This window comes from Artemia sp. Qi Xiang Cuo, chromosome 4 (assembly GCF_049724085.1).
Source record: "Artemia sp. Qi Xiang Cuo chromosome 4, ASM4972408v1, whole genome shotgun sequence".
Lineage (NCBI taxonomy): Eukaryota > Metazoa > Arthropoda > Branchiopoda > Anostraca > Artemiidae > Artemia > Artemia sp. Qi Xiang Cuo.
In genome coordinates this window covers 21,500,486-21,514,568 of record NC_142797.1, presented here as the reverse complement: position 1 = coordinate 21,514,568, position 14,083 = coordinate 21,500,486, and the positions used below count along the sequence as shown (strand labels likewise).

The following is a 14,083-nucleotide window of genomic DNA, read 5'->3' as shown; positions in this document are numbered from 1 at the left end:
TTTAGCTTAGAGTTTTAGTTCTATTTATAGTTTACTTTAGTTTTAGTTGGGAATTTAGAGTTTTAGTTTAGAGTCTTAGCTTAAAGTCTTTTTGTTAGAGTTATAGTTTAGTTTAGATATTGGAGTTTTAGTTTTGAGTCTTAGCTTAGAGTTTTAGTTAGAGATATAGTTTAGTTTAGTTTTAGATAAGAGTTTTAGTTTAGAATTTCAGTTTGGTATTAGCTTACAGTTTTAGTTAGTGTTATAGTAGTTAAGAGTTTTAGTTTAGAGTCTTAGCTTAGAGTTTTAGTTAGAGTTGAAGTTTAGTTTACTTTTAGTTAAGAGTTTCGTTTAGAGTCTTAGCTTAGAGTTTTAGTTTAGAGTCTGAGCTTATAGTTTTAGTTCTGTTTATAGTTAATTTTAGTTTTAGCTGAGGATTTAGAGTTTTAGTTTAGAGTCTTAGCTTAGAGTTTTTTGTTAGATTTATAGTTTAGTTTAGATATTGGAGTTTTAGTTTTGAGTCTTAGCTTAGAGTTTTAGTTAGAGATATAGTTTAGTTTAGTTTTAGATAAGAGTTTTAGTTTGGTATTAGCTTACAGTTATAGTAGTTAAGAGTTTTAAATTTAGAGTTTTAGCTTAGAGTTTTAGTTAGAGTTTAGTTTACTTTTAGTTAAGAGTTTTTGTTTAGAGTTTAGAGTCTTAGCTTAGAATTTTAGTTAGAGTTTAGAGTTTTAGTTTGGAGTCTTAGCTTATAGTTTTAGTTCTATTTATAGTTTACTTTAATTTTAGTTTAGAATTTAGATTTTTAGTTTAGAGTCTTAGCTTAGAGTTTTTTTTAGAGTTTTAGTTTAGAGTCTTAGCTAATAGTTATAGTTCTATTTATAGTTTACTTTAGTTTTAGTTGAGAATTTATAGTTTAAGTTTAGAGTCTTAGCTTAGAGTTTTTTTGTTAGAGTTATAGTTTAGTTTAGATATTGGAGTTTAGTTTTGAGTCTTAGCTTAGAGTTTTAGTTAGAGGTATAGTTTAGTTTTAGATAAGAGTTTCCGTTTGGTATTAGCTTACAGTTTTAGTTAGAGTTATAGTAGTTAAGAGTTTTAGTTTAGTTTTAGTTTAGAGTCTTAGCTTAGAGTTTTATTTAGAGTTATAGTTTAGTTTACTTTTAGTTAAGAGTTTTTGTTTAGAGTTTAGAGTCTTAGCTTAGAGTTTTAATTAGAGTTTAGAGTTTTAGTTTAGTTTCTTAGCTTATAGTTTTAGTTCTATTTATACTTTACTTTAGTTTTAGTTGAGTTTCAGTTTAGACTTGTATTTATAGAAGTCTATTTAAGAAGTCGTTCTGTGCCTACTGAGGCCTCCCTACTCACGCATCCGTGATCTTTCTTCTGGCGAAAAATATGAAATTCCACATTTTTGCAGATAGGAGCTTGAAACCTCTACAGTAGGGTTTTCTGATACGCTGAATCTGATGGTGTAATTTTCATTAAGGTTCTATGACTTTTAAGGGGTGTTTTCCCCCTTTTTTGAAAATAAGGCAAATTTTTTCAGGCTCGTAACTTTTGATGGATAAAAGTAAACTTGAAGAAACTTAAATATTTGAAAACAGCATAAAAATATGATTCTTTTGATGTGTCTATTCGTATCAAAATTCTGTTTTTTGAGTTTTGGTTAATATTGAGCCGGGTTTCTCCTTACTTACAGTTCGTTACCACGAACTGTTTGATACCAGACAAAGACGTTAAAGTGATTAGTGCTATTAGCACGTACATCTTGCCTTTTGATCAGTTGAACATCCCTTTCAAGATACTCCAGAAGTTTCACCGTGACAAGGTAAACAGTTCGAAAAATAATGCTGATGTGTACTTTTGACCTCCTTTTGACACCCTTTTCATCTTAATACTCCAAGCCTTACAAGTTGTTACAAATGAAATAGTAGTTGGAGCAGTTTAAAAGCAGTAGTAGTATTAATAAAAGTAGCAATAGTGGTACTGATAGTAATGAAATGCATATATTACCTTTTTGTCAATTGAACATCCCACTCATGATGTCCCTGAAGTTTCTTCTTGATACAAAAGGCCGTTCCAAAAATATTGCTGATACACCCGTATCAGCAACCTATATGCACATAATATGTTTTGATTTATTTCATCTTTCCCCTCAATCTTTCCTCAGATGTTTATTTCAATAACTCTAGCCTTAGTAGAACTCGCTACAGAAGTAGCAGTTATAGCAATAACAGCGGTAGTAGTAGTAGTTGAGGTAGCAGTAGAAGCAGAGGTAGTTGTTCCTGAAAGTTACCAATTAATACACTCAGTTATTCCTGAGTTACGCCCTTTTGACAACCTATATGCACACAACGTGTTTTATGTTGTGTGTATTCATTTATATCAACACTCCCTTGAATATTCCTTAAAAGACACGCCTTAATACGCTATGTATTTTGGGAAAAGGGAAGACAAACATGCATACCTTTTCTAAATAGCATATGCAATATGTAAATAATGACCAAATTGCCTAACTTACAGCCCTTGCCCTGAGGCCTAAAGGGGGTGATATCCCCAAACGCATAATTACTTAACCTTTCAACGATGCTGAAAAAAGTATAGATTTTTCAAAGCTTTGTAGATTTTTTCAAAGAGATTACGTCATCCTTAGTTACAAGCAACTCCCTATAGTATTACACCAAAAACTGCCAACTTTTTTCAGATTTCAGATCAAGTCGAACAAAAACAACAAAAAACAACTATGACAAAAAAAAAACCAATGTTTTGCAGGACACTGTGGGTCATTTGCAGGAGTATTTTGTAGCACACCTGAAAAAAAAATACAAAACGTCAAAAACTATAATCGTAGCAAAAATACTGCATGAAAGACCTACATGGAAAACATTAATAGAAAAACTGTGAAAGGAGTGCTAACAGTAAAAGCCGCTCCAAAAAGTAAAGACTTGAACAATTATTAGTTTTTATTTTGCTACGAAGTTTTCCTTTTTTACTTTTTGAAATGAAAATAATATGATCATATAGACATCGAGAGTGAAACAGAGGGAAGAGTTTCAAACATCATTGGATTGTCAATATCTAATATGTTGAGCTGCTGATGAATACCAGCAACGTAGGGGTCTTTTCATGCAACACATAAACAAAAATTAATTAGTTGATTCAATTAGCAGAAAATTTATAAGGAGCACGAAAACAAACGAAACAAAGTAATTGGCCTATGGTTCAGAGAATGAAAAAAATATACATAAAGAAAAACCGAGATAAAGCTAAACAGAAAGGAAACTAAAACTCAAAGAAAGAGATTCGTATCAGAACTGAAAATAAATATTAATTTCTACATCTTACAGCTACAGAGGCATTAGCCAAATTTCCCTGCATAAAACCAGCCATAAATAACTTCATATTTAACAAGGGATACATCATTACCTGTTGTATTTTGTAAAAGTATACATTGACAAAGTAATGCAATTTGCCTAGCAGAATTGGAAAATATAAAAAAAATATTGTCAATCTATGGTACAGAATTTTTCACTGACCAAAGAAAAACAACATTTACGAAACAGTTGTAATAATACATAGCTTTTGTATTAGGAAAACAGAATCATTTTCAAATCTGATTCCTTACTTGATTAACTACTTGATTAATTAAAATTTGCTGCATAATATAAAGTAAGAATTTCACCACTCTTAACCTTAGTTTGGTTTATAGCCTTTGACTACATGTAGGACCATTAGGAGGAGGGGGAATGAATTGTCATAAGCACAGCTATAATTATCACAAAGAGTATAAAATAAGTAATAAGAAAATGTTATTCTTTTTGTTCTAGTACATTTCCCTCTGAAGAGCCATAACTCTAACTGTTACCAAAATCTCGATTATACTACCTAGAAAGTGGATTTTCTAACTATTCGATTTATCTAAATTTTCTGAATGAGGACTTGACTAGCTTGGATGCCTTAACTGTATTGTATACAATTGGATCAAAGCAGCTTAGTGTTTGTCAAAGATTGCCGGGTAAGCTGACCAGGGGTGTCCAATGGCCAAAGGGGTGGCGGACTAGAATTTTCACTCTCTAAACTTTAAGAAACGTCGCTTTTTATATTTCTTATTGAAATTTTTTTTATTTATACTGAAAAAGAAACACCAACATAATTACCCCCCCCCCCCACCTTCCATATTCGGACAGCACATTGTGTTCATTAAAAAAGACAGCCAATCCTTCATATTAAAGTTATACCCTTTTCAGCACTCTTGTGTATTTTGTTTTAAGCTTGTTTTTGATGATTTTCCACTACGATTCTCTTTTAAATAAGGCATCTGTTACTATTACAAACTACATTACTGTATACGGCGATATCTTTTAATAGAATACTGAATTCAATTTTTTCAATGTTTTGAAAGCCAATTTTTGCTGCACAAGTTTCCACTTAATCAATTCAACAATTTTACTGTCCTGTGCCCTTAAAATTCACTCCAGTATCCAAGACTAAAAAACTGAGTTCTGATAACAATAGATACATCAAAACAATTGAATTTGTATGCTTATTCAAAGTATATGATGTTCCACAGGGCCCGGGGAAAGGGCTGTAAGTTTCTCAGATGAGCTTTCCAGGGGAAATTTTACACTAAGGCATTTGCCAGAATTCCTTTACGAATCTTTTTTTTTATTTTTATTGCTTTGTCTTTGCCGACTAAATTTAACATGTGGAGATGTTCCAGGAAATATTTTCATTGGGGTTGGGATTGTTAGTTATTCTATGGAGGGGGGAATTTCCCGCTAAGGAAATTTTCGATGGGGAAAATTTCTGCGGGAATGACTCTCCATTGGAGGTGAGGAGATTCCAGAAAACAAATTATACAAAGGGGGGATATCCAACATTATTTAAAAACCACTAGAAATTAATGTCTTTTTCAAATGGAAGTATGCTAAGGAGAAATTGTAAGATGCAATCGTCCGCAAGAAATTGTCTTTCGAAATTTTCAGCGAGGATGGAATCGCCCGAGTAGAATTTCCCAGTGTGGAGGAGGTGGGTTAATTTAAGTGGAAGAAACTTTACTTTTTAAAATTTTCTGCGAAGGGAGGTAATTTTACAAGCACGAAAGCCAGATTTTTTATCAATATTTAAAAAACAATAAAAAACACTTTTCAACTGAAAGTAAGGAGCAACATTGAAATTTAAAATGAAAAAAATTATTCCGTATACGAGGGGGGCTAACCCCCTCTTTAAGCTAAAGTTTCACTTTGTATCCCAATAATTTAAGAACTACTTCTCAAACACAATGACCATTTTATTTGAATGAAAAGCTTTTTTAAAAGTTATCAAAACACTTTAGCGCGAAGAGCGAGGGGATTGAAGAGGAGGCACCCCCCATCATATGTAGAATAATTTCTGTTTGCCTTAGGTTTTAATGTGGCTCCTTACTTTCAGTCAAAAAACTGTTTTTTTATCTTAATTTCAATAAGAATTCTACTTACATGTTATCTCCGACCAGAGAGTGTGGTTTCTTTTTCCTCTTTTTCGGCCATGTTTAGTTCTATCAAGGCCTTTTCGTAGTGATCTTTCATGATCTAGAAAAAATTATAGGGTTAGAAGTCAATATTACTGGCAACTATATGTAAGTAGAACTAGCTAAGTCCATAAACTCTACTGACGTGCTAAGCAGTCATATTTCTTTTTAATTTTTGTTGTGCCACGCTTACAATCAAAATTTATGCCTGCATAGGAAGGCCCTTTATTAAAAATTGATTTCGATATTTTAAAGCGATACTAGCGATACTAACGAACAACTGACAGAGAAAAGGAAGTAATTCATTCACTCAAAAACAAAACGAACCAGCAATTAAATAAGTTGGAGAACTATGTCATCTGATTTCTAATTTTAATTAATGCATTTCTTGCAGACACCCTTTGAGACCTAAGGGGTTGTTCACGACACACGTGTTTGATTAGATGACTGGGAAAGGGGTTCAAGGTTTATTTCAGGGATTACTAAAGTATCAGTTGTTTGCTAGTATCCGTCGATGGCAGTTCATTTTTTTTTTTTGATTTTGTGCAAATCGCGGATATTGGCGAATAACTCGCTTTTATGGTTGTTAGGTATTTGGTTTTAATTCTTGTTTTAAAACAACCATAACAAAAAAAAAACAACAATTTTAAACAGTTCATGGGAACAAAGTGAAAGTAAAGTGCAACTCGGTTCGAAAGTAACCATAACTTAAAAACGGAATTTTAATGATAATAGATACATAAAAATGATTGTCTTTGTATTCTGATTCAAAATGCATGAATTTCCTTAGGTTTAATGTTACCCGTCATAAGCTAAGAGCCTGAGAATATTACGCCTTTTATAAGAAAAAAAAATCTTTAGTCATCAAGAAATTTCAACTGCTAACTTGTTTCAGAATTACTTTAAAGTCTAAAAAAAAGAACAAAAACAACTATAACAAAAAAATCCAACCTAATTTTGAACAGTTCTTGGGAACAAAGGGAAGTAAAGTGCAACTCGGCCCGAAAGTAACCATAACTTAAAAACGGAATTTTAATAATAATTGATACATAAAATTGATTGGCTTTGTATTCTGATTCCAAATGCATGAATTTCCTTAGGTTTAATGTTACCCGTCATAAGCTAGGAGTCTGTGTATATTACGCCTTTTAGAAGAAAAAAAATCTTTAGTCGTCAAGAAGTTTCAACTGCCAACTTGTTTCAGAATTCATATCAAGTCGAACAAAAACAACAAAAAACAACTATAACAAAAAAAAACAATGTTTTGCAGGATACTGCGGGTCATTTGCGGGAGTATTTTGTAGCACACCTTTAATTTTGGGCTTTTATTGAATTTTATTCATCTTTTAAGTGTTTGTTTTTTTTGCTTTTTTGGTTCTTTTCACATTGACTTTCCGCGTTTGTTTTTTGTTGTTTTTTTCTTCGGCACTTTCCTTGGATACATTTTTTCGTTTCACCCTGAAGAAGAGAGGCGTTTGTCCTCTCGAAATATTCACTTTGTGTTTTTTCAGTATTTTCATTTGGCCTATAAAAAACCCCCATTTTTCTCGTTTTTCTTTCCCATATATATATATATATATATATATATATATATATATATATATATATATATATATATATATATATATATATATATATATATATATATATATATATATATATATATATATATATATATATATATATATATATAAATATATATATATATATATATATATATATATATATATATATATATATATATATATAAAAAAAAAAAACACACACACAAAAACTAACACACACAAAAAAACCAAATAAAACCACCAACACTATACAAACAAAATAAATAAAAAAAAAACACAACAACACAACATATCACAAAACAACAAAAAAAAACAAAAAAAAAAAAACACACACACAAATACACACACACATATATATATATATATATATATATATATATATATATATATATATATATATATATATATATATATATATATATATATATATATATATATATATATATATATATATATATATATATATATATATATATATATATATATATATATATATATATATATATATATATATATATATATATATATATATATATATATATATATATATATATATATATATATATATTACGGACAAACAGAAGTTATTCAACATTACACCAGTAAGATCTAGAAATAAATATTAAATTTCAGTCCTGATGTGAATCTCTAAGAATAACATGAAAACTACTTGAAGTTGTGGGGAAAAAAGCTCTAAATAATTGCGAGGACTATGAAATCTTCTCCTATTGATCGCTCTGTTCTTATAAGACAGATATTAGTTGAAAAAAAAAAGAATTAAATGTATAGATGAAAAAAAGACACTAATACCTGAACCATTCGTGCTGCAGCCTCTTCTGCGGCTCTTAGAGCCATAAGGTTGTCTTCTGCGGCTTTTAGAGCCATAAGGGCTTCTCCAACTCTTGTTTTCTTATTTTGTAGCTTGCTGTCTTCAGCGCTTTCTTGGGGGGCCTTCATTTTTTCTGTGACTGAGGATTTGGGAAGTTGCACTAAAAGAAAAGTTTTCTTCCATTTATTGATAATCTTAGCTACGATTCCTGCTTAAGGGTAGACCCACTGTAGATAGTGTAAATTTATATACAGTGTGTAGACCGTAACTAGAAATTTTTTCTCGATTTTCAATATTTCTCTCTCGTCGGTGAATTGGTCAGGTAAATTTCTTTGACATTGACATAGAATCACTAAAACTGTAACTAAGGAGGAGGGTACCAGATGCTTAAAACTTCTAAGATCAGGCTTAGAAACGTCAGTTTATCATACATGTTATATATGCGTATTTTTATGGGTATGTGTTATATATATATCTCATTCACATGTTCTTTTTTATAATTTATTAAATTAAAAAAAAAATAAGTTTGTTCAACTAAAAGTAAGTGGAGTGGGCATGTTTTCTGAAAGCTCAAAAATCATCTACTTCAGAATTATTCTACTAAATAACTTGTAAGGCTATAAAACCATGCTTATGCATGACATTAGTATTCTGTATTATGTCATGCCTAACTTGATTTACACGATAGTAGAAATATGGAAATGAAACTAATCTAACATCAGTAATGTAAAAATTTTAAGTAAATAATGCAGTGAAAGTATTATGTGTTGATTTTCGGCTGTTTTGTCCTATTCCAGATTTTCCGGTGAACTGCGAAGACTAAATGCAACAGTGCTTAAGATATGCGACGATTCCCTTGGCCAAACACAAAAGTATTCCTTTTTAAAAATTGGTTTACCGGAGGGCAATGGGTAAGCATCACTGTTGGAAAATTGTAGCAACGACGTTCTAAGTTGAGGAGAAAATTAGCGAAGTATCGTGAATTTTGTAATGTTTACCCATTTTTTTTATTATTGAAGCCCTTGGAAGAAATGGGCTTAAAATTATGGTGACTCAGTACCTAACGCGACCCTTAGCATCAAAGGGGCATAATTACATGGACTTCAATTATCATAGCTGAGCAGTGTGGGTGTCTTGGGCTAATTTCTTGAACGGGAAAAAATTGTGGCCCCAATAAAATTTCAAGTTTTTTTTGTAAATGTTAAAATTGACTATTTTTTCATGTAGCTCCTCTAATTCTTGTTTTTTTTCTAAAATGCTCTAATAATTCCCATAATTTCTGTGACCAAGGGTAATGTCACTCTTAATACTTAATATTAAATGTTCTTTGTAACTGGAAAATTGACCAGCCTACTAATCTAAAAAACAAACCAAAAGTATTATATACATATACGATTTACCATCAATTGAGCTAGTATTTTCTTAAATATTTAACAATAATTATACAGCAAAACTAGTTGTAAATTGAAAGATTCAAATTTTTCACTTTTTAGCGTCTCGAGGTTTTAAATGTCTATTGAACCTTCTTATGAAGGTGTCAACAGAGGGATTTGCAGGGATAATATCCTAGGAAGATCGTTCCAGATAGAAGTATCAAAGTGATCGGGGGTGGACACCCCCCCCCCACAAACACACCTCGTATTTTCCGGAAATACATGACAGAAATTTTGATATGACAATTTGTTGTCGTGGAAACTTCGATGCAAATTATTCAAGCAACAAATCCCCTCCCACGCCCACCATTGCCCCAAACACATCTAATCAAAATTTTGAAATAGCAATTTTGTTCAAAATAATTGACAGGTCCGGAAACTGTGTCTCTGAGGATCACCCCCTCCCCCCTCCCCCCCCAAGGCCCTCAGGACAAGCGTTTTAAGTTATGCCCTGAGGGCATATAAGGTACAAATAGAAAGGGTGATCGTATAAACTTCGGGGGGGAATCATTGGATTGGTAATCAGAAATTCTAGTCCCCTTTTTCAGACAGAGTGATTAGAGCGTGGATACTCTCCCCCGCACCTCGGGTTTTCCCGAAATCATCTCAATGGCGATTTATTGGCCATCATGACAGAAAATTTTTGATGGCCATTTATTGTCATAGAAACTTCAAAAACAGCTCATTCGATTAGAAATTGAAAGGGCCAGTGGCATTTTTATTAATCGAAAGTGATTGGAGGGCAATTAACCCCCCTCCCACCCCCGCCATTTCCTCAATCACATCCAATCAAAATTTTAACGTAGCCATTTTGTTCAAGGTAATTGAAACGTCTGGAAATTATGTTTTGCGGATGACACCTCCTTCCCCACAGCCCACAGGGCAAGGGTTGTAATTTATGTCCTGGGGGAATATAAGGTATATATAGAAAGGATGATCGTATAAACTTCGGAGTGGGCTCATTGGATTGGTAATCAGAACTTCTAGTGCCATTTAGGTATCAAAGTGATCAGAAGGTATATACCCCCCCCCCCCCATATCTCGTATTTTCTCGTATGAAGGTCAGAGAGGAAAGGAAACAAAAAATGATAAATAAAACCAAAAAAGGGTGAGAAAACGAGGATTTTGTCAGCCTGTGGTAATATATGAAGACTAAAAACCAGCAAACAATTTCGACTAGGACCTCCACCAAGTCGTCCTCAGTGCTATAAAAAAAAAAAAAAAAAAAAAAAAAAAAAAAAAAAAAAAAAATTGAACACTTTAGTAGGAATGGGTAATTACATACAGGGCTTACATAATTTATAAATGTTTCTTGGATGTAGACATGAGTTCAAAAACATTGCTGGATGTAGACATAAGTTCAACAACATTGCTGGGTGTAGACATAAGTTCAACAACATTTCTGGGATGTAGACATAAGTTCAACAACATTTCTTGGATTTAGACATAAGTTCAACAACAATTGCTGGATGTAGACATAAGTTCACCAACAATTGCTGGATGTAGACATAAGTTCAACAACAACTTGGATGTAGACATAAGTTAGACAACAACTTGGATGTAGAAATAAGTTCAACAACAACTTGGATGTAGACATAAGTTCAACAACAACTTGGATGCAGACATAAGTTCAACAACAACTTCGATGTAGACATAAGTTCAACAACCATTTTGGATGTAGACAAAGTTCAACAACATTGCTGGATCTAGACATAAATTCAACAACAATTTTGGATGTAGACATAAGTTCAACAACAACTTTGGATGTAGACATAAGTTCAACAACAATTTTGGATGTAGACATAAGTTCAACAACAATTGCTGGATTATCGACAATGATGGAAATCTGACGGGGAATTCTAATCTATCATTAGGGATTAAGAAACAATATGGCTTCTCTACTTTAGTGTCAGAGATAAATTAATATTCTATTTTTAGATATGACTTCTCTGGTCTTTAGGTCTGAGAGATAAATTAATATTCTTTCGAAACCTTAATAGTGTAACTAGGAACACCTTAGATTTTTTCAGAAATTCAAACGAGATTCAAGACAGACTGAACATATTTTACGCGGGAAATGGTTTCCTGGGAATTTTAAATGTGACAGCGCAGGGACGCCAAAACCAAAGGAACATTCTGAAATTACTTTTAGGGGATTATTTGGGCGAAAACAAATTAATCAACATTTTAGGGATTTTTTTGCGTGAAACAGTTTGAAACATTTTAGAGGATGATTTGGGGTGAAACTCTGTGGTCGTTATAATACACAAGTTCCATTTGAACAGTTTTGTAAGGTCACCTACCCAAACCCCCAACTTTTTTGCCCCCCCCCTCACTTTTTTACACTTTTTTTAAGCGCTTGAGACACAGAAGGGCCCCCCGAGGGCCCCCTCCCCCCAACTTTTTGCCACCCCCCCCCCACTTTTTTTAAATACTTTTTCTTGCATGCTTGAGACACACAAGGGTTCACCCCTCCCCCAACCTTTTGCCACCCCCATTTTTTTAATACTTCTTTTGCGCGCTTGAGACACAGGAGGGCCCCCCTCCCTCCAACTTTAGGGGTCCCCTCCATTTTCTTTTACATAGTATTTTTTTCAACTTTTTATTATTATTATTTTTTTAACATGATATGTTTTTCAACTTTTTTTTCTACATGTCTTCGAAAGACATGAAACATACTTAAAACATAAGAAATTCACATTTAATATTTGCACAATTTGTTAGTAACAGTTTTTTTCTTAGCAGTAACAAAATTTATTCTAATAGCACCAACTTTTTCATCAAAGATAACAAATTTTTCATTGTGATAACAAATTTTCTGTCAGAAGTAGCAAGATTTCCTTAAAACAAAAAAAATTTCTCTTCAAAGCGTTAACATTTCCCCTTATTAGTAACAAACTTTTGCCTAACAAACTAAAATTTCTCTTCGAAGTATCAACATTTCCCCTTAATACTAACAAACATCTACTTAAAACTATCAAATTTTTCTAAGAAGTATAATTTTTTTCCGTTCATGATAAAATGTTTTCAGTCAAAAGTAGCAAGTTTTCCTTAACCCTTCCAAATTTTCTCCAGCAAATAATCTGGAGAAATTTTGAAAAAAAAATAAAAAAAAAAAAAACTAACCTTTTAGAGTTCACTCTACAAGATCTGAACAAACATTGAATGAAAAACCAAAGCCGAAACCAATGAAAAAAAAAAGGATTTTACCGAAGAGATTGTGCAAGGATGTTTTGCCTAGCAATACCTTTGTTTTCTGCCATTTCCGTTTTCATTAGATATGTTAATAGGTTCTCTTAAATTAGATTGGGTGCAAATATTAAAAGAGTCTTTTAGTATTAAATTGTTGTAAATTTGGCTTAATGAAATGTCTCCGGTGTCCCTATTTATAGCCAAATTCCTGTTTATACATTTGTTTTATCTCAATCACCTCTTTGAAAGAAATTTTTATCATTTTTATTTATTTATCATTTTTTATTTCCTTTCCTCTCTTAGCTTCATACGTCATGTATAGCCAGTGTGGTCTTAGAAAGTATTTATCGTATTTTCTCGAAATGCATCTCAAAAAAATTTTGAGATGGCCATTTGTTTGTCTTAAAAACTTCGAAAACAGCCCATTCGATTGGAAATTGAAAGGGTCTGTGCCCTTTTTATTAGTCAAAAGTGATTAAACAGCAAAAAAAACCTTCCAACGCCCACCATTTCCCTAAAAACATCAAATAAAAATTTTGAGATAGCCATTTTTTTCAACGTAATTGAAAGGTCCGGAAATTATGTATTTCAGGATGACAATCACCCCCCCCCCCCCCCACAGCCCTCAGGGTAAAGGCAACAGCCCCCCCCCCCCCAACCTCATATTTTCCCAAAATGCATCTGATAGAAATTTTGATATGGCCATTTGTTGTCGTAAAAGTTTGGAAAAGGCCCTTTTTTAGTCAAAAGTGATTGGAGGGCAGCAAGCTGCCCCGCTACGCTTTATCAAATATATCAAGCGGCATTGTGTTTATGCTTTCCAATAAGACATCTCAGCAATGTGTCGAGAACGACTGGGGGTATTAAGTTTGAAACTTTTGGGGATACTACTATTACTATTTCTGCTCTTCCGATTCAAATAAATAAAAAGAAGGTAAGTGCATCCAGGTTGTCAAAGATCATAGATAGTCTTTTGGGAATGATATTAAGTTTTAGTTCAGAAGCTATAAAATTAAATTAAAAATTATACTGTTTGTGTCAATATTACAAAAATTTGAAAAAGTTTCTCCAACATACAAATAACAACCCATACTATGGAGTCTTATAGAAGAAAACTGGAAAGATATGCAACATTATTTTTTCTATGAAAAAGATTATATCAACAAAAAACGAACAGAAATTAATTAAAAAAAACTTTTTCAGTAAGACAAGTTTTCAAAGAAAAGAAAAGACCTCCATTAAGCCAAGAATGAGCAAAAATTAAGTCAAATAATCATTGAAACGTAAAACTACTACAAATCACTATCAATAAATAAATGAAACTCAAAAGAAGGGAAATCCGAGGCAACGCTACATCGTTGCCTATAGTAAAGGCCATACAGCTCCAATGTTTCATTATTAATTTATTTATTATTATTTTTTTCCCAGAGGCACTTCACATGGAAGGGGTCGTCGTATAAACTTCAAATGGGGCTCATTTGATTGGAAATCGAGAGTTCTAGTGCCCTTTTTAAGGGTCAAAAGTGATTGGAAGGCAACTAGCACCTCTTCCACGCCCACCATTTCCCCAAACACATCC

The 14,083-nt window shown here is 32.4% G+C and overlaps 1 protein-coding gene across 1 annotated transcript in view; it reads right to left on the bottom strand.

Moving 5' to 3' along the window:
- Positions 1–2,661: 2,661 nt before the first annotated feature.
- The window catches only part of LOC148952879 (uncharacterized), a 37,440-nt gene continuing 26,018 nt past the window's right edge, over positions 2,662–14,083 (bottom strand). Inside the window, exons 5-7 of the mRNA XM_089088149.1 lie at positions 7,861–8,039; positions 5,454–5,546; positions 2,662–2,787 (exon numbers count right to left, since the gene is read on the bottom strand). Coding sequence (XP_088944275.1) covers positions 5,457–5,546; positions 7,861–8,039 — 269 coding nt within the window. The 3' untranslated portion in view covers positions 2,662–2,787; positions 5,454–5,456. The remainder of the gene's footprint in view (positions 2,788–5,453; positions 5,547–7,860; positions 8,040–14,083) is intronic.